General features: G+C 39.2%; 1 protein-coding gene across 1 annotated transcript; it reads left to right on the top strand.

The window, feature by feature from the left end:
* Positions 1–294: 294 nt before the first annotated feature.
* Positions 295–19,078, top strand: UTP15 (UTP15 small subunit processome component). The gene is made up of 13 exons (XM_061393278.1): positions 295–468; positions 5,375–5,538; positions 6,517–6,609; positions 6,700–6,884; positions 7,994–8,172; positions 8,627–8,752; positions 10,161–10,296; positions 11,861–11,945; positions 13,303–13,452; positions 14,180–14,281; positions 15,776–15,909; positions 16,077–16,135; positions 16,596–19,078. The coding sequence occupies exons 2-13, from the start codon at positions 5,449–5,451 to the stop codon at positions 16,814–16,816; spliced, it is 1,560 nt and encodes a 519-aa protein (XP_061249262.1). The 5' UTR covers positions 295–468; positions 5,375–5,448; the 3' UTR covers positions 16,817–19,078.
* Positions 19,079–20,532: the final 1,454 nt, after the last annotated feature.

Below are 20,532 nucleotides of genomic sequence, written 5' to 3'. Positions count from 1 at the left end.
GCCCCGGCTTGTTGTGATCGCGACGTCACTTCCGATTTCTGCTTTCGGTTTCCGGCCAAAAAGCGTTCGGCGTCGTTGCAGCCGAGAGGACTTCCAGGTATTTTCCCGCCGCTGTGCTGCGCGATCTTTACGATCCCAGTAACTACAGAGATAGCGTCATTTCAGCCATGGTTCTGGGTCTATCGCCTGGCCTTGGCCTCGCGCTCTGGCCACGCCTCCTCCTCCACCATAGCCCCGCCCACCGGACCCTCCCCTGCGTCACCCAGGCTGCGTGTGTCTCGGGAGCCTGCGCCCTGACGTCACCTTCGTGCGACCCGACGGGCTCGTCTGTTCGCGGCGTGTTTCAGGGGTTTCTTACAGTATCCACGTGATCTTCTGCATGGTCTCCTCCATAGTCAGGAAGGGGACTGGCGGAGTCCAAGAAATTCTTGACGCTGGAGTCTCGGCGGACCGTCCGGGCTTACGGAGGTAAAGGGGGCTCCTAATGAAGGTACCCCAGACTCACATCAGGCCTTCCTTGCTATCTAGCATGTTTCCCTGGGGCTTCCCGGTCTCCGCGGAGTGGCTAAACTCCTTAAGCAACCTCTCAGGATCCTCGCAATTTACTTTCGACCTAGATTTTCCTCCTCTACGGTCACTCTCCACTTCTACTGTCCACCATTATTAGTCCCTGGAGTCATCCACACCCTTTCAAAGTAGTAGGCAGATTTCCATCTCTGTCTTTGCTTATGTGGTTCTCTCAGTTTGCAGTGCCCGCTCTTATTAAGTGGTTAATTGGTTTCAATATTATTCTAAAGGCCCAACTGAAATGCACACTTTGAATGTTTCTGGTAGCCTCCCAGTTAAAGTCTCGTCTGAGCGTTTTGTTTTCTGTATATTACTTATAGCATACTTTTGGTGTTCTGCCTTGTGATGTAGTAGTACCTAGTTTTCATTCAGGCCCGGTTTTTTCAGCCTGTTACCACTCTCTGATTGTTTTCTTCCTGTTCATTTTCACGTCACTTCTTGCATCCGTGCTTTTACACCGTCTTGCTTCCCCTCTCCTGCCTCTGATGCTGTTCGTCACTTCAATCTGGCAAACCACTGTAAAGTACTTCTTTCAAGGCAGTTATGTTCTCCATCGCCTATATAGTTGACTCTCGAACACTGCGGTGAGGTAGCTTTAGGGGCCCTTACTTTCTTGGGAGGGATAACTTACAGTGGACTCTCCGTGTATGGGATTCCTCCACATCCTGGGCTCCACTTGTGCTTTCAACAAGCCGTAATTCTGTATTACTGTGGTATTTACTGTTGAAAAAAAATCTGCTCTAAGCAGACCCACACAATTCAAAACTGCTGTTCAAGGGTCAGTCGTGCTCTAGTGAGGGGCTAAGGCCCACAGACAGGCTAGATCTGGCCCACTGTCTGTTCTGGGGTCGTCAGTGAGCCACGTGTGTTTTTTATAGATGAACATTTGTGATTTGTTTGATGATGGGTATGTGCTAAGTGGCTTCAGTTGTGTCTCACTCTCTGTTGCCCTATGGACCTTGGCTCCCCAGGCTCGTCTGTCCATGGGGATTCTCCAGGCAGGAAGACTGGAGTGGGCTGCCATGCCCTCCTCTAGGGGATCTTCCCGACCCAGGGATCGAACCTGAGTCTCCTGCATTTCCTGAATTGACAGGCAGGTTCTTTACCACTTTGCCACCGGGGAAGCCCTATTTGATGACAGGACACATCATTCAAAGTCCATGTAACTTTCTCCCCCTTCTCCAAAGAGTCTCTTTCATTCATAAACAGAATATCATACTTACAGTTATTTGGGGGTAGCTTGTTAGTAAAAAATTTGGAATTTTTTCTTTCTTGGTATGTAAGTAACTACATAATATCCTCCATTTTGCCTGCTGGCCTACAAAGCCTAAAATATTTATTCTTTGGCTTTTTACAGAAAAACTCTGTGGACTTGTGCTTTATAGCAGTGTTCACACCACTCATGGTTTTAATTTTGTTTCCCATATAACCCAGCACAATGCTTCCTTTTGTTCCTTTCACGAATATTTATTTGAAACTCAAGTGTTAGTCGCTCAGTCACATCTGACTTTTTGTGATTCCATGGACCGTAGCCCACGAGGCTTCTCTGTCCGTGGGATTCTCCAGGCAGGGACGCTGGAGTGGGTATAGTCATTCCCTTCTCCAGGGGATCTTCCCAGCCGAGGAATTGAACCCACATCTCTTGCATTGCAGGCAGATTCTTCACTGTCTGAGCCAGGGAAGCCCCCATCGGGCAGTTGTTTTTAGTCTTCCAGACATAAAATGTTCAGTTTCAGTTCGGCCCCTCAGTCATGTCCGACTCTTTGCCACCCCATGGACTGCAGCATGCCAAGCCCCTGTCTATCAACAACTTCTGGAGCCTGCTCAGACTGATGTCCATCGAGTCAGTGATGCCATCCAACCATCTCATCCTCTGTCATACCCTTCTCCTGCCTTCAATCTTTTGCAGCATCAGGCTCTTTTCCAGTGTGTCAGTTCTTCCTATCAGGTGGCCAAAGTATTGGAGTTTCAGTTTCAGCATCAGTCCTTTCAATGAATATTCAGAACTGATTTCCTTTAGGACTGACTGGTTTGACCTCCTTGCAGTCCAAGGGATTCTCAAGAGTCTTTTCCAACACCACAGTTCAAAAGCATCAATTCTTTGGTGCTCAGCTTTCTTTATGGCCCAGCTCTCACATCCAGACATGACTACTGGAAAAACCATTGCTTTGACTAATGGGGAAAAAGGATCATTATGATGCCATATGTTTATATGAATTGACAGAAATACAGTCAAGTAGATTTATAAAAGACAAGCCTGTAACCTAGCTAAGGAAGTCAGAGGTTTCCTGGAGGATGTGATTCTCAAATATTAAGTGATAAATAAGAGGTAGGTAGAAAGAGATCATTCTTGCCAGAGAGGACAGATGAAGACAGATACTGAGACAAGGAAGAGCATGGTGTGTTAAGTGAGTAAAAAGAAGTGAAGCTGGAAAGATAAGCAAGGGCAAGATTACAGAGGGCCTTAATTCTGTTTGAAGGAGCTTGCACCTTCTTTTCTGGGCAGTTTTGGGCTTTGTAGCAAAAGCTAGATTTGCATGGTAGTTCGGTAACTCTGACAGCTATTTGGAAGACAGACAGAGTCAGGGAGACCTTATATTGCACTATTTCAGTAGTTGAGAAGATGTGAATTAGAGCAGTCTAACTAGGTGGGGTGGACATTATGGAGTTTAGAAAGATTTGGAAGGTAAAATCAGCAGCTCTTGCTAAATATTATATGTTAGAAGTGAGAAGGAACGACAAGTTAGGACTGATTCAAGATTCCCAGCTGGTGCCAATTACCAGCTGAAATGAAGAGTCTCAGAGTATATGAAGGCACTGACCATGTCTGTTTCACTCAGCATTGTGCCACAGTGCCCAGAACAGTGTGTTACTTTGTAAGTACTTCAGTGAACAGAATAGTTTCCCTTTTTTAAATCATGAATTGCCATGTTTCATCAAAGCCTTTAAAATATGTTGCACCTGTGTATTTTGGTGTTACAGTGTTTTCAGACTTGAGAATAGATGAGTTGCTCCACTGAATTATTCCCCTGTTGCAAATAAATGGTTCTGGAAAGACATTTCAGCTTAATTACATGTTAGTTAAAAGTTTTAATTAGTTGTTGTATGGCAGAAACCTGCACAACATTGTAAAACATTTAGGTAAAGCTATTGTAAAGATCCTATGGTATGTGAAGAAGTTTATGCAAAGAAACACTCTTCATGTTGTGAAAAGTTATTTTTTAAACCTTAGATTTAATAAAACAAATGTGGAATTATAAAAGCTTTCAGTTCAGTTCAGTCGCTCAGTCATGTCCGACTCTTTGCGACCCCATGAATCGCAGCACGCCAGGCCTCCCCGTCCATCACCATCTCCCGGAGTTCACTCAAACTCACGTCCATCGAGTCAGTGATGCCATCCAGCCATCTCATCCTCTGTCGTCCCCTTCTCCTCCTGCCCCCAATCCCTCCCAGCATCAGAGTCTTTTCCAATGAGTCAACTCGTTGCATGAGGTGGCTAAAGTACTGGAGTTTCAGCTTTAGCATCAGTCCTTCCAAAGAGCACCCAGGGCTGATCTCCTTTAGAATGGACTGGTTGGATCTCCTTGCAGTCCAAGGGACTCTCAAGAGTCTTCTCCAGCACCACAGTTCAAAAGCATCAATTCTTCGGTGCTCAGCTTTCTTCACAGCCCAGCTCTCGCATCCATACATGACCACTGGAAAAACCATAGCCTTGACTAGACGGACCTTTTTTCGCAAAGTAGTGTCTCTGCTTTTGAATATGCTATCTAGGTTGGTCATAACTTTCCTTCCAAGGAGTAAGCGTCTCTATTTCCCAGGCAGTGATGGGACCAGATGCCATGATCTTCGTTTTCTGAATGTTGAGCTTTAAGCCAGCTTTTTCACTCTCCTCTTCGCTTTCATCAAGAGGCTTTTTAGTTCCTCTTCACTTTCTGCCATAAGGGTGGTGTCATCTGCATATCTGAGGTTATTGATATTTCTTCCTAGAATTTCATTTCAGAATTGTTTTATTTGTGTTTTCTTTCTTAAGTTTAAGCCTTTTAAAATCAACTAACTTAATTTTAATCTTCTACATCAGAAGCTTTTAAATTTAATTTTATTCGTCTACATTAAAATATCAGCTCTGCTTTCTTCTTGGCAGTTTTAGGCTTTCAGGAAGTCAGGTCCCTAGTGAAGTGAAGTCGCTCAGTCGTGTCCAACTCTTTGTGACCCCATGGACTGTAGCCTACCAGGCTTCTCCATCCATGGGATTTTCTAGGCAAGAGTACTGGAGTGGGGTGCCATTTCCTTCTCCATGGGATCTTCCTGAACCAGGAATCGAACCCGGGTCTCCTGCATTGTGGGCAGACGCTTTACCCTCTGAGCCATCAGGGAAGCCCCAGGTCCTTAGACTGTTTTTATAGATTAAATGTTGTTTTAAGTTTAATTTTAGGAAGCATTTGTATTTGCAGTTTCATGTTAATATTTTCTGTTGTTAATAAATGAATGTTCCAAGCCAGTGTGTTTCGCTCTGCTTTGGCAACTGGATGGCTGAGCCAGATTTATTCCCAAGTGTTGTAAATTGGTCAGTTAGGTGCGGGAACATTTGTGTGTAGTCTCTGCGTATAACTGAGCAGATAGTACACTATGGTAGCCCTGTTTTCTTCTTGTTTCCTTTAGATTGTCTCTTCTGTATTAAGGTTAAATGGTTATGATCACTGATCTATAAGCTACCGCACAACCTTTGGAAAAGACACAGAGTAAGAATCATAACTATATATAGGTTTATGAATAGTAGTAATGTGTATATAAAATATTTTTTTTTCAGACATAAGACAGTCACTTTAATTACACCAGTTTCAAACTAGTTACCCTTGGATAACAGTGCAATTATATGAAAGTATGGCTGGTTATAAGCCTGTATCAATCCAGACATATCCTGTGCTTGGTGAAAAAATCACCCAAGATACACTGTACTGGAACAACTATAAGGTAAGTGTAGACAAAATTAAGGGGGTGCTGTTTTGCATTTAATGCCAATTTCTCCAGCATTTGTAAGACTTTGGATATGCTAGTAAAGAGTTAATAACTAAAAATAATCTGTCAGTAGCTTATAGTTTGGGTAGAAAATTGGATGTCTGATTTTTTTTTCTTGGAATTATATAAAAATCCATATTCCTTAATCAGTTTAATAATACAGGTATCTAACACACAATAGATGATTAATCAATGCAAGTGAATTAAATTTTAGAACTTGAATCTCATATGAAAGAAGGTTTTAAAAAAACTTTTTTTCTTAATCTCAGGAGGAAGAGATGTAAAATGAATTCTTTGCTGTCTGAAAAGGCTAATTAAATGATTTTTCTTTATAAAAAAGATGATTGACTTAATAGAAAAATGGAAAGATGTTTGGATTGGAAAGTTTATAGGAAAGGAAATTTAAGTAGCCAATAAATATATTAAAAGAGCTCCAACTTCACTCATAATTGAATAAGTGCAAATTAAAACAATGATTAGATAATTATTGAGTAATAATTTAGATACCTTTTCATGTATAATGTTGACGCAAATGAAAAATTTTGATCATCATTTCTGCTTGAGGTAGGGAAAATTGGTGCAAACTTTTCAGAGGGCAATTCTGGCATTATCTCTTACGATAAAAATAACTTGTGGTCTTGTAAATTACACAGCTTGGAACTTCACCAGTGAATATACTCTCCAAAATTTGTGTATGTTATCCTTATGTGTAAAGATGCTCATTGAAGTATTATTTATAATATTAGAAATCTCAGAAAAACCTGTTTGTTAGTAGTGGACTGGTAAAGTAAGTTATGATATATCTTATAATGGATGGTAAAGCTATTGCTCACATGAAAAGTTAGCTAAGATATGTTAGTGAAAAAAAGGCAGGGTACAAAGTAGCCTGCATGGTTGTAACTGTGTTAATACTCTCTATTATTTTTCATTAAGACACCTGTTCAGATCAAGGAGTTTGGTGCAGTGTCAAAAGTGGACTTTTCTCCCCAGCCTCCGTATAACTACGCAGTCACAGCTTCTTCAAGGGTAAATGTAATATTTTTCTGTCACGTAGTTTATATTTACTGCTGTTCTTGAGCCATCTAGTAAAATGCTGTGTTTTTTATCTTGTTGTAGATTCACATTTATGGCCGATACTCCCAAGAACCTATAAAAACCTTTTCCCGATTTAAAGACACAGCATACTGTGCTACTTTTCGACAGGATGGTAGACTCCTTGTGGCTGGCAGTGAAGATGGTGGGGTTCAGCTTTTTGATATAAGCGGGAGGGCTCCCCTCAGGCAGTTTGAAGGCCATACTAAGTAAGAGACAGTTGTTTTGTTTTATTTTTTTATTGAAGTATAATTAGCATACATTCTGTTACTTTCAGGTGTACAGTATTTGTGTATATTGTGTAATGATTGTCACAATAAACCGGTTAATATCTGTCACCATACAGTTACAGATAGTTGTCTTTCTGTACATTTGTTGTAAGTTCTGTTGGTTTTACAGGCTTTGAAAGAAAGAGTTCTGTGACGATTATGTACCATTATTGACTTTATTTCCTGATTGTTCTAAGACAGCGTGCATAACTTGGTTCAGTCCTATGGTCCATTTTGATGGGGCTCATGAATTCCCTAGAATTTTTTGCAACATTTTAGGAAATGTGAGTTTCTCTGTGTAGACGTCCTATAGCTTTCGTTAACTTCTCAGTGAGTTTTGTGACCCCATTGAGGTTCTAAAGGCAACCTCACAACTGTTATGGAGAACTCAAGAGGCCTGGATTTAATATAAACAAATAGAGTTTGTTTTTTTGAAATCAAGTTGGAAGGTGGGATTTTTTTTTTCTACTTGTATTTGGTATTTTGCTTCTTAAAAATTAAACAGCCAAAGGCAGTTTTATAACTTTGTTTCAGGATTACCAATGTCATTGCTGAAATTTACTGTTGATTTTAAGTCTCAAAAAGTGTTTTTTATGGTATATTATCAGGATAGTCTTAGTTCATCAGTGAAATGTTTTAAATATAGTAGATTCATGGAACATGATTCTGCTTAGTGGCAAGTCTCCTTAGAATTTTTTAAAATCTACCCATTTTTAAATTTTTTAAATTAAAGTAACTTTGTGCCAACGTTTAGAACATTTAACTTTCCACTGAGCAGCAAAGTAGAAATGTTAACATATCAGAAAATATAATTTTAAGGCCATTGTTCAGTATTTTTATTAACTTCATAGTACCAGGGATATATACATTTTAAATTGGCTGGAGGATAAACATCTGTTTAAAGATTTTTAAGATTTTATTTTTCTCTCATGATTTCTCTCTACAATTACTTACTGAAAATGAGCTGCTTTTCTTGTTATTTAGGATGTTAGACGATACCAGAAATAATTTTTTCTTGTTTTTTGATATATTGATTCTTGATTTTTCAGAGCAGTTCATTCAGTAGATTTTACAGCTGACAAATATCATGTGGTTTCTGGGGCTGATGATTATACAGTTAAATTATGGGATATTCCAAACTCCAAAGAAATTCTGACATTCAAAGAACATTCTGATTATGTGAGGTGTGGATGTGCTAGCAAACTGAACACAGATCTCTTTGTCACAGGTTAGTGAAATCTTTTTCTTCCCTCTTGAAGTTGTTAAGTTTATTGATATACTTGGATGTTGCTTTGGGATTCTTTTTCAAAGAAATATGTATGTGTTTATCCTGTTGTTTTCTTTTCTTTTTCTTCTTTGGGGGATTGTTCTTAATTGTCCTCCACATGTGATTTGAAACATCGTGCTGTGGTTTTCAGAGCTCCCCCAGTGGTCGGGAAGCAGAGGTGATGCAGTCCAGTCGTCATGGGTGTCTGTGTCAGGCTCCCAGATGACTCAGTCGTCTGAAGGCAGGAATAGTTTAAGGTTCCATGCAGGTTAGTGTTTCAGAAACAGACAGTGGTAACAGAGGGTTTATAAGTACTGTATCTTGAGTATACATATGTCTTTTTAAAATTTCATGTAAGCCTTTTCTCCTGGTAAAGTTTTGTTTGAATATGCACACACATACATTTTTGTTTTAGGGTCGTATGATCATACTGTGAAGATGTTTGATGCACGAACAAACCAGAGTGTTATCTCTGTTGAGCATGGACAGCCAGTGGAGAGTGTCCTGCTTTTTCCCTCTGGAGGTCTTCTGGTATCAGCAGGTATTTCCTTTAAAAATTGTTTCACCAGTATTGTTTGTCTCGAGTCAGGTATTTCTTTGTCAGTGTGCACTTGAATCGCACATTTAGTTTTTTTGCTTAGACAGTTGACAAGTGGGATAGGTGAGCAGTTTTTATTTACTGAGTACCTACTGTGAGCCAGGCACTGTGCTTTTATTCTCTCCAGTCCCCTAGATGTGCTTAAAAGATAGTTTTCTCTGTTTTACAAAATAAAGACAAAGTTTTAAGTAATTTGTCCAAGAAAAAGTGGTAAGTAGCAAATCGGCAATCTCAGAATTTGAGAGCCTGTGTTGTGTACTTACCCAGAAATCCAGGTCGGACTCCTGCTGTTGTTCCTACATACAAGATCTGTAGCTGCTTTTGAAAACACAAGTTCTTTCAGATCTAGAATTAGGCTTCTCTCTTTTTATGTGACTCTTGATTGAAATGGCCTTACTCAGCAAAGAGCTGATAGTGCTGGAGGAGGAGATAACGTGGACTCAGAGTGGCCTCAGTGTATTTTTCGTCAAGTTGAAAGTGAGGTATTTTTTTCATTATTGTTCATAGTGCATTTTCAGATTTATAATGGAAGTAGTAAATTGGCTTTTTTCATTTGTTAAGTCAAAATTCGTGTGTTGGCATTAGAAGAATACATAGGTAGTGTATAGCTTTGCTTTGTTTTTTTGCTTAATTCTAAAATCCAAATAGAAGTTATCCCGTTTTATACTCTTTTCCTCATACCTATTTGATTTCAAAATAAGTTGATAATATTGTCAGAGTTTCTATTTTTCTTGCTGTTATTTTGAGAAATGGAAGTACGTACAAGTTGAACAGGGAGAATGGGTGTCTTTATGCCGATCTCCGTCTGTTGCTAATTAACTGTGTGACCTTGGGCCATCCCTTAACCAATATAGATAGATCTTGAAGATGAGAGGTCTATCTGACCACTGGGGGAGGTCAGTGGTTTCAAACTGTGGTCTCTTTCATGAGCTGCTGCCCGTGGGGAGACAGGGACTGAGAATTGGGGTCCGGGCCCTTTTTCACAGTCAGGATGGGTAAGACCTATGTCCCCACCAACCCCAGCTTCCTTGTCCCCTCCCACCCCTAGCTCTCCAGCCTCTTTTTCTGTTTTACCTGCTAGACTTTTGCTTAATACTTATCTGAAAGAAAAGATGCCATATTAAAAAATTTCTTTTTAAACCATTGGATTAAATTGCTTTTAAGAATGCTTCCAGTTCTTAGAGTAAAAGTTATAGAGAAGTTTTTCAGTTTTGTTGGGATTCACAGAATTTTTAGGAAACGATATCTTCGTTATTCTTTCCCATTTTTGTACAGAATTCCTTTGAAGAATGATTTTATGGTGCTTTTCAGTTGTTTTCCAAATTAAACTAATGATTATTTCTTTTTATAGGAGGTCGGTATGTTAAAGTCTGGGACATGCTAAAAGGAGGACAGTTGCTAGTGTCTTTGAAAAATCATCATAAAACTGTGACATGTTTATGTCTCAGCAGCTCTGGACAGAGGTTACTCTCTGGCTCACTGGATAGGTTAGCATTTTAATTTTCTTTCTTAATCATTCTTAGTGTGCATATGTTTACTGCTTGAAGAAATGTTATTTCTGCACAACTTGTGATAGCATTAATATGCTGCCAAATGATTTCCCTGAAAAAAATCTGTTGAGTTGAAAATAGTTTTGACCTTTCATTTATACAGAGCAAACTTATTTTCTCCCTTGATGTAATTTTTTGCTTTAATTTATATACTTCAGGAATTTATTGAATCATTTGAATATTCTTTTAAAATAATTGGTTATTCTGTAGTTTTCTTTTAAAATCATTATTGTATATTTTGAAATACTTATGAGTATGTGTATATATATTCTAGCTTATATTCTTTAAAATTTAAAACTTCGTATAAAAATTTCTGTGTGTTGTCTGGAAATTACATATTTCTAAATATTACTGTATTCAGTAAGCATTAGTGTTTCACCAGTTAATGTTCTAGAACAGTGCTCTACAACAGAAACACAGTCTGAGTTACATATGTAATTTTCAGTTTTGCCAGCCATGTTTAAAAGGTAAAATTAATAATATATTTACTCTAAAATATTATTTTAGTATGTAATCAGCATAAAATTATTAATGATAGACCGGAAACAAGTTCAGCCTCATATACATGCCCAATGATACTTTATGATTTAAGTGAAATATAGTTGTATTTAATAGAAAAATATTTTTATACTGCCTCAATTTTAAAATTAAGTAAAATAAATTCACTTCTTTTTCACTGCCCACATTTTAAGTGCTCATGAGCCATATGTGGCTAGAGCGATGACCCAGTTCTAGAGTTTACTTTCATTTATCTGTTGTTGCTCCTTTTATTTCCATATTTCTTTTTTCACTGTTATGTAAAGCCTTGGTTTTTCATCATATTTATTAAAAAGTATACATATTTTAAAAGCTAGAAAATACTTCTGATACAGAGGAACTTACCATGTAAATATAAAGCAAATTCCCTGCAGTGGTGTTAGTAGACAGTTTGGGACTTGATTTTTAGATGTGTCCCTTCAAAAGCTCCTGGTAAGTTAGCTCTGTTCATAGTAGTTCTCAACCCAGAGTGCCTTTTGTCCCTCAAGGGCTGTTCGCACTCTCTGTGGACATTTTCAGTTGTTGTCACAACCTGGGGGTAGAGTGTTCTTGGTATGTAGGGAGAAGAGGTCACAAATGCCACTGAAGATCCTGCAGTACACAGGACAGCCACCATTACGAAGAATTATCCTGCCCACAGTGTCAGTAACGATGAGTGAAGCTGAGAAACCCTGCTCTTTGACGTCAATGGACTTTGATGCTGTTTCTTTAGTTTCGAGTTTCATCTTCAGGAGACAGTGGTCTATCCTTCTGGTGGCTGGTTGAAGTGTTTATGCAAACAATAAAAAAGAGTTTGTTTTTAAAAGAGATTCAGTGATAAATTACTTTGTAACTAATGTTACTAATCATTTTTCTTCATTGTTGTATGTTTTAATATTCATATATTGAATTTTTAAAAACTAACTTTTTATACTCATTTCTAAGATGCTTTGTGACAAAGCTCTTTTTTTTCTTTTTTTGTTAGGAAGGTGAAAGTATATAGCACAACTTCCTACAAAGTAGTCCACAGTTTTGATTATACAGCTTCAATTTTGAGTCTTGCACTTGCAGTAAGTACTTTTAGCTCTTTTAGCTTTTTTTTTTTTTAAACTTTGACTAACCTTGCCTGTTAAATGAAACTAACGTGAAGTATTAAGGTTTATCTTCGCATTTGAATAAGTATTAGTTTCTTCTTATCACATTAGATAATTGGGTTAAGACAATGGCTGGAATATATGAGTTGTCTTAATAACTAAGCATGAATTCAGATTTAGGTCCTACTCATTGCACAACTCAAACTAACTGTAGTGTTGTATAGGCATTGTTAACACTAAGGGCAGGACCTGGAAAGTAGATAAGTCTCTCTTCAGCACATTTAACGCAAGGGTTAAATACTCCAAAAAGTCAGGTTGGCTCTCTAAGCCAAAAAACAAAAGGGCGGGCAGGGGGTGGGGGAGACAAAGGGGCAACAAAATGGAATGTCTCCTTTTCTTTGTTAACTGCTCTTTCTGGGGTGTTTAGTGTCCAGTTTCATGAGCTATTGAGGAGGAGGAATAGGTTTGAACACCTTATATAGAAATCTGAACTGGCAGTGGAAAAGAAGTTATGCAACGTTTTCTTGACAAGATGTTGGAAAGTCGTGCCGCCTCTGGGGCTCCCTGGTGGCGCTGGTGGGAAAGAACACACCTGCTAGCGCAGGAGACGCAGGAGACGAGGGTTCACCCCCTGGGTCGGGAAGGTCCCCTGGAGGAGGGCATGGCAGCCCACTCCAGTTTTCTTGCCAGGAGGATCCTGTGGACAGAGGAACCTGGTGGGCTATAGTCCAAAGGGTCACAAAAGAGTTGGACACGACTAAAGCAATTAGCATGGGTCCACACACGCATGCTACCACATCAGTCTTTTTCTAGGAGGAGAGTATGGGGAGAAATTATTTTGGAAATATTTCCCAAGATGTTATTAACTGTGTATTATTATACCAACTGGCAGTGATAATTTCCAAGTATAATTAAAAATGAAAATTTCTCAGCGGTGTCTGACTCTTTGCGACCCCAGGCCAGATTACTGCAGTGGTAGCCTTTCCCTTCTCCAGGGGATCTTCCCAACCCAGGGATAGAACCAGGTCTCCCTCATTGCAGGTGGATTCTTAACCAGCTGAGCCACAAAGGGAAGCCCGAGAATACTGGAGTGGGTAGCCTATCCGTTCTCCAGCAGATCCTGTCAAACAGTAGTATCTTAGAGGAATAAAAATGATTTTACTTTAACTTTTCACATAGGTCAGTCACTGTTAGGCAGAGAATCAGTATCCTAATGGAGCTCTTGATGAAAGTACGGACAAGTAGCAAGCACATTATAAATGGTATTTGGAAGAAAAAGCAAGGTGAATTATGAGTTCCTAATACACTAACTTACTTTTCTAATTGCTCTTAGCATGAAGATGAGACAATAGTTGTAGGAATGACCAATGGAATACTGAGTGTTAAACATCGGAAATCTGAAGCAAAGAAGGATTCGGTGCCCAGGAGAAGAAGGCCTGCATATCGAACTTTTATTAAGGGAAAAAATTATATGAAACAACAGGTATTTGTATATTTCATATGTATTTTTTACAGATGAAAGTTGTTAGAATAGCCAGGTTCATCCCTGCACATTACTGAAAAAGTGTAGTTCACCTGGCAGTTAGCTTCATTTTTTAACTTGATTTTACTTTTCTCTACTTCATATTTATCTCCAGATTGCTAGATTGGGGACATTAAATTAATAAGTAATGGGGATGTAACTGTCCAGTTTTCCCAAAACCATTTGTTGAAGAAACTGTCTAATGATACTTCTTAATGCCCTGAATCTTGGCAACATTACTATGCTCAGAACAGTGTCTTTCACACACTGTCTGGTTTGATCTTCTAAATAACCCTGAAAAAGAGTAGAGCCGATAATATCTCCATTTGACATCTGAGAAGATGGAGATACAAAGAAGTTCTGATTGATCCAGGATTTCTCTACTGGTACTAGGTGGTTGCTCAGATTCTTGTTTTCTCTTTCTACTCAGTCACTGCTTGCTATGTAAAGAGAGTTGCAGTGAGCAGTGTCTGCCCAGGATGGAGATGTTGTGTGTGGATCCCAAGTTAAAATCACAGGACACTAAGAACATGGTGATGTGGCAGATTGTACCGTTTTCATTTGATTGACTTCATGGGCTTATAACCCTTCTTTATGATAGACTTCGAGGACACTGTGGAACTATGATTATTTCGAATGAAACTATTTGGATATTGATTTTTCTTTGTAAATTTGCTTTTCAATGCAGGATGACATTTTGATCAACAGACCATCAAAGAAACATCTAGAATTGTATGACAGGGATCTGAAAAACTTCCGGATCTCTAAGGCACTTGACAGAGTCCTTGAGGTGAGTGAGTAAAGTGTGTGTGATTTTTCTTTTTGTAAAAACGTTTTTTTAGAGCAGTTTTAGGTTCAGAGCATGATTGAAGGGAAGGTACAGAGCTTTCCCATCTGCCATCTGCCCTGCACATGCAGAGCCTGCGGGGTGCATTTGTTGGAACTGATGAACCCACAGGACATTATTTTTAACTTTTATAATTATTTTAGCTGCACTGGGTCTTCGTTGCTATGTAGGGTTTCTTTAGTTGTGACAAGTGAGGTCTTCTCTCTAGTTACGGTTCACGGGAGTCTCCTGGTGGCTTCTTTTGTTACGGAGCATGGACTCTAGCCTTGATGTACTTTTGTCTGCAACCAATTGGACCACTTCTTGGCAAATAGGTGGGGAAACAATGCAAACAGTGACAGACTTTATTTTCTTGGGGTCCAAAATCACTGCAGATGGTGATTGCAACCATGAAATGAAAAAGACACTTGCTTCTTGGAAGAAAAGCTATGACCAACCTAGACAGCATATTAAAAAGCAGAGACATTACTTTGCAGACAAAGGTCCATCTAGTCAAAGCTATGGTTTTTCCAGTAGTCATGTATGGATATGAGAGTTGGACTATAAAGAAAGCTGAGCACCAAAGAACTGATGCTTTTGAATTGTGGTGTTGGAGAAGACTCTTGAGGGTCCCTTGGACTGCAAGGAGATCCAACCAGTCCGTCCTAAAGGAAATCAGTCCTGAATATTCACTGGAAGGACTGATGCTGAAGTTGAAACTCTCCAATCCTTTGGCTACCTGATGCGAAGAACTAAGTCATTTAAAAAAACCCTGATGCTGGGAAAGATTGAAGGCGGGAGGAGAAGGGGATGACAGAGATTGAGATGGTTGGATGGCATCACATATTCAATGGACATGAGTCTGGGCAAGCTCCTGGAGTTGGTGATGGACAGGGAAGCCTAGTGTGCTACAGTCCGTGGGGTTGCAAAAGTTGGACACAACTGAGCAACTGCACTGATGAACTCGAAAGTGCCGGGCTTCAGTAGTTGCAGCGCATGGGCTTAGTTGCCCTGTGGCATGTGAGATCATCCCAGACCAGGGATTGAATACGGCTTTCCTGCACTGGCAGGCAAATTCTTAGCCACTGGGCCACCAGGGAATTCTGGAGCTCAAAGAATTTTTTTTTTTATTTTAAACTTTTTATGTTGTATTGGGGTATAGCCAGTTAACAGTGTTGTGATAGTTTCAGGTAGACAGTGAAGGGACTTGACTGTTCATATATTCATTCAGCTGTAAATGTATCTATTCAGCTATAAATGTATCCATTGTTTCCCAAGCTCCCCTCCCATCCAGGCTGCCCTATAACATTGAGTTTATTTTTAAAAGAATTATTTTGTTTCTTGCCATGACTCAAAACTGGGAAGGAAAAAAACCTGTTTACATTTGGTAATTATTAGTGAGTACTAAGACTGGTTCTTTTCTTGTGCTGCTCATGTTGACTCTGAAAAATTTTCTAGCCTACGTGTACAATAAAGACACCCGAGGTTACAGTTTCCATCATAAAGGAGCTAAATCGAAGAGGAGTCCTTGCAAATGCCCTTGCAGGTCGAGATGAAAAGGAAATCAGTCGTGTTCTTAATTTTTTGATAAGGTATGTTTTCTGTCTCTGAAATGCATGTATTTTGCATCTGAAATTTTATCTCCAAATTTACTTTTAGTTTGAGCTTTGTAGAGAACTGACAGAACAGTTTAGTAAATCTGTTTTAAGGATTTTTTTAAAGTTTGCAGGTTTCAGTAAACAGAATTTTTGCTTTGTAGGAATCTGTCTCAGCCAAGATTTGCCCCTGTTTTGATTAATGCTGCTGAAATAATTATTGGTAAGTAGTTGCTAAAATTCTAGCATGCTTGAAGAAGTAGAGGTGTCAGATAATGAAATCAAATAGATTGAAATACCTTGTCTTTATCAAGTCTCCAGTAAAGATTTCATGGAGAAAACAATAATAGTAAGTCAGTGCATTTTAAAGTACAGTAAAATGTATACAATGGATTGGCTTTCAATTGCTAGCACTAGGGTTATTATAATTTAAAAAGTTTTTTTCTTCAAATACCTACAATGACCATGACTAATTTTTAATGAGAAAACGAAAAATAAGTCGGAATTAATTATTTCTCTCTGAAATACATATATTCAGATGGATTATTTATGTAAAACATAAATTGTACAAGTACAGATATTTTGGTGTCTTTTATATTTCATATTTTTGTACTTTTTCTAAATTCTGCTGTTCATATTTTGTTTAGAAAGATGTTTATAGTTAATGTTTCCTCTCTTTCTAGATATATATCTGCCTGTGATTGGTCAATCACCTGTAGTTGATAAAAAGTTTTTGATACTTCAAGGACTTGTAGAAAAAGAGATTGATTACCAACGAGAACTACTGGAAACCTTGGGCATGATGGATATGCTTTTTGCTACCATGACAAGGAAAGAAAGCACTTCTGTGTTGCAGCATAATACATCTGATGGATTTCTAGAGAACAATAAGATTGAATCATAGTGTCTGCTTAACAGGAAACATAAGAACTCCTAACATGGAATAGATTTGATGCTATTAACTATTGGGAAGAGAATCTCTTTGATACATTAAAAAAAATCTATTTGCAGAAGCAATTTTATAGAAGAGACTGGAATAACTATGCTTGGAAAATAAGAAACTTTTTAAACATGGTTTTCCATGTTCTATTTTGAATTATTTCATGGCATCTTCAGCTGGAAGAGATCTCAGTTTTGGTCATAGTGTATGTCCATCTTGGACAGGTCGACATTAATTTTAATATAGCTGAGTTCTGTTTCACCGTTTGAGTAAACACTCAGAACTCTGGAGAGGGTTTCGACTTAAGAATCCTGCCAGAGGAACAGGGCTTTATTTTTTCCTATCGTGGAAAAACAAGAAAACAAATGGCAACAACCAGTGCTTTCTCCAGTCAGTGCACTTGGGGTCGCCAGGCTCCAGCTGAACGTGCCCCCTTTCCTTGCTGTCATCATTTGTCCCAAGCCACGAGTTCCACCTCAGCTGGTAATTGGGCTCTATCTGTTCCCCGTGTGGCAGCTTAGTGGCCAACTCCGAGTGCTGACATGAGTTTGACATGTATTCAGAGAGTGTGATGAGGCAGATTTGATAGCTGGAAATTGTGCTCACCAGCCTGTGTTTTCTTTTTCTTCCCATAATCTTGACTGTGCTGCTCAGGACAGGGCCTGCAGGTAAGCCTTCGGAACCATATTTATCCTCTTCCCCTCAGTATGCAGCCTTTCTACCAGCTTTTCAGCTTGTTTCAGGTCAGGGGAATGATAAAATTTGCCATTTCTCTAGTGACCAATAGCCTTTCAGCCTTTTTATACCTACATTTGGAGCTTATCTTGCCGCTACCTACCTCTGAAAACCGTTTTCTTTGGCCTGTATTTAGGTTATTTTTCCCTCCTCTATTCTTAACATCATTTTGTGTTTCAGAACCCCTTGTATTTTTTATTTTTTTTTTTAAGTTCAACGTAAATCACATTTTTTATAAAGAGACTCTTATTTTCTTCTTGATTTCCTGGGATGTATCAATTCCTGATGGATAGTCACTGACTATTCATTTCTAGCACACTGATTTTACACTTGGTCCCTTTTCCACCTTCCCCCAGTTCCTGAAGTAGTTAACTATCTGTAAGGAAATATGTCTTAGGCTAGAAGAGTCCTTAATTAAAGTAAGGTTTGTGATTGCAGTCTCCTCTTAAATTCACTTCCAGTTCTGTGAATTTATATGTGTATTTTTAAAGCAGAAAGAAGTATTCCCATGTTCTGATAAGGATGTATGCTCAAACAGAGAGTCTGGTTTTCCCTTCATGAATTGATTTAAGCTGTTGTGAAGCCCAGTGGCTTATAAGAAACCAAGAATTTGCTTCCTTGAGTAATTATGAGATTAGTCAAGATCAGAAGCTCTGTCTTTATGTTAAGAAGGGTTAATTTACAAGTTTTTTTAAAAAATTTCATAAATGCACTGATAAGTGGGATACTAGTAAAGCTGAAAGGTTGAGGTTCTTCCAAAAAAGCTAGTTTTTTGGAAGATGAATTTTTGGCATCCAGGGTTGGTATTCTCATTTATCATTGAATTCACCCTTGAATTCCCCAAGCTTGAGTTCCTCATCCCAGCACTGTGAACTGGCCTGCTTGCTGGGGCCAAAACCACTCATTCCCTTTAACACAACTTCACCAGAGTGCTGCCATTTTTTAGATGAGATATGTAATAATAAATTTTCAAAAAGGCTAGGAAACAGTTCTCATAGCCATCAATAGTTCAGTGCTGAGTTCATGAATAGTTTTTAAAGTTTGGGACAAACTGTAGTATTTGCTACTTGAAGTACTATTTGTAATTGGCATATTACAATGTAACATTGGCCTTCATTTCCAACTTAAAATGCCTAAAAATGCCTAACAGGTTTTTAGATTTGTGAATTTTAGTTGAAATGTATTTTTAAGATGTTACTAAACCTGCAGAAATATTGAAGTATTTCAGAGAACTTATTCACTGTACATTTAATTTATTTTATTTATAAAAGTTACAAACTGTGGAAAGTTTTGCTTGTTGGGTCAAATGCTTGTTGCTTCAAATGCTCGTTGATTTGAAGTGCTATTTACAAGAAAATCAAATACCTTCAATGTATAAATGCTACTAAGTTGTTTAAAGGACTCTGGAGTATAAGTTTGTTTAAAGAAATTTGGTCTGTTCAACTTGAATCAGCTCTATCAAACATTAATTAAAAGCCTCATTTAAAATGATTGTTAAAATATAGTAATTTTCTGAAGGGAATGACCGTGAATGCTCGTGGGGATAATTCCTTTGTAGAGAAGGGGAAACTGATGATTATGGGAGAGGCGTGCCGGTGGCTGGATCAGTATCCCTGGGAGGAGGTAGGGGTCTGCGTGCCCAAAGGTTGGCTTAGACAATGTATGAATAGTTTGGGCATTGCTCGGGAAGGAAGCCAGAGATGTGACACAGATGCAGTTAAGTGTGTAGTAGTGACGATGGTGGTTTGTAGAAGTTCTTTACTGAGTTCCTTTATTGAAAAAAACAAGCAAGTGAAACAGCCTGGAGAAATTGGAGATCAGACATGTTGATCATTTGAAAAGAGAACACGGAGTAGGTATGAGAGAGGCCAAGAGCTCATACTTTGGAGCCTGTCTGCTGAGTTTGAACCTTGGCTCAGCCACTCGCTGGCGGTGTGACTGTGTAACTTCGGGCAAGTTATTTTACCACTTTCTATTTCATTTTCCTCATCTGTTAATTAGGCACAGCCACAGAGAGTGGCTGTGAGAATTAAGGGAGTTAATGCCTATAAAAGTACCTAGACTATTTCTGTTGTTTGCTGTGGTTACTGTCGGGGGAATGAAAGTGCTAGAGAGGGAAGCAGCATTACCAGCAGAGCTCAGGCCCACGTGTGAAGAAGTGTTACGGGAGCAAGACCAGTCAGCATGACTGTGCTGTTCTCTAGTCACGTTTGGCTCTGAGGATGCAGATGTCGGGTAGGCTGAGGTGTGGACTTAATCAACAGCAGAGGTTTCATCAGTGAGTGCAGAGTAATTAAGAAAGGGACAAGGACATTGCTGAGACATGAAATGCATAATGCACCATGGAATCAAAGCTGGGTAAGTAAGGCAATGAGATCATGAGGGACTGAGAATGACCGGGTTGACGGACTGTTGGTATGTGTGGAGTTGAGGAGTTACAGTTTGGGTATTAAAAGTAGTGAGCTGGAGACATGAAATGTGCTGGTGAACAAGCCAAGATTATGACTGAATGAAGCCAAGAGTAACGGAGAGAGTGACAGCAAGCGAGGAGCAACAGTGTTGAAAATTCTATGGGGAAGACTTCCCTGGTGGTCCAGTGGTTGGAAATCCTGCCAGTGCAGGGGACATAAGCCTGTGTACCGCAACTACTGAAGCCCGCGCACCCTGGGGCTCTGCAACAAGAGAAGCCATCGCAACGAGGAGTCGTCCCCGCCCGCCCCTGCTCGCCACAACTTGAGAAAGCCCATGTGCAGCCATGAAGACCCAGTGCGGCCAAAAATAATTATTTTTTTTTTTAAAGAATCAATACAGAGTGGCCCTTATTGATGAACAATAAAGTGGAGTATTACATATGTAGTCAAATGACGTTAAAATTTAAGGAGAGGTTTTCTTGGGAAGGAATGGGGCAGAGTGGTCCAGAAGCATTGAGGCTCACCTGCCCTACC

This window comes from Bos javanicus, chromosome 20, assembly GCF_032452875.1.
Source record: "Bos javanicus breed banteng chromosome 20, ARS-OSU_banteng_1.0, whole genome shotgun sequence".
Taxonomy (NCBI): domain Eukaryota; kingdom Metazoa; phylum Chordata; class Mammalia; order Artiodactyla; family Bovidae; genus Bos; species Bos javanicus.
Note: the sequence above shows the minus strand (reverse complement) of the source record. Positions and strands in the feature narration are given on the sequence as shown.

Bases quoted from the DNA above. Each gene is read 5' to 3' on its own strand.
- UTP15 (XM_061393278.1), top strand. From the start codon at position 5,449: ATGGCTGGTTATAAGCCTGTATCAATCCAGACATATCCTGTGCTTGGT. The intron at 13,453-14,179 runs GTATTTGTATAT...TTTTCAATGCAG, and splicing joins AAAATTATATGAAACAACAG to GATGACATTTTGATCAACAG. The intron at 15,910-16,076 runs GTATGTTTTCTG...TTTGCTTTGTAG, and splicing joins GTTCTTAATTTTTTGATAAG to GAATCTGTCTCAGCCAAGAT.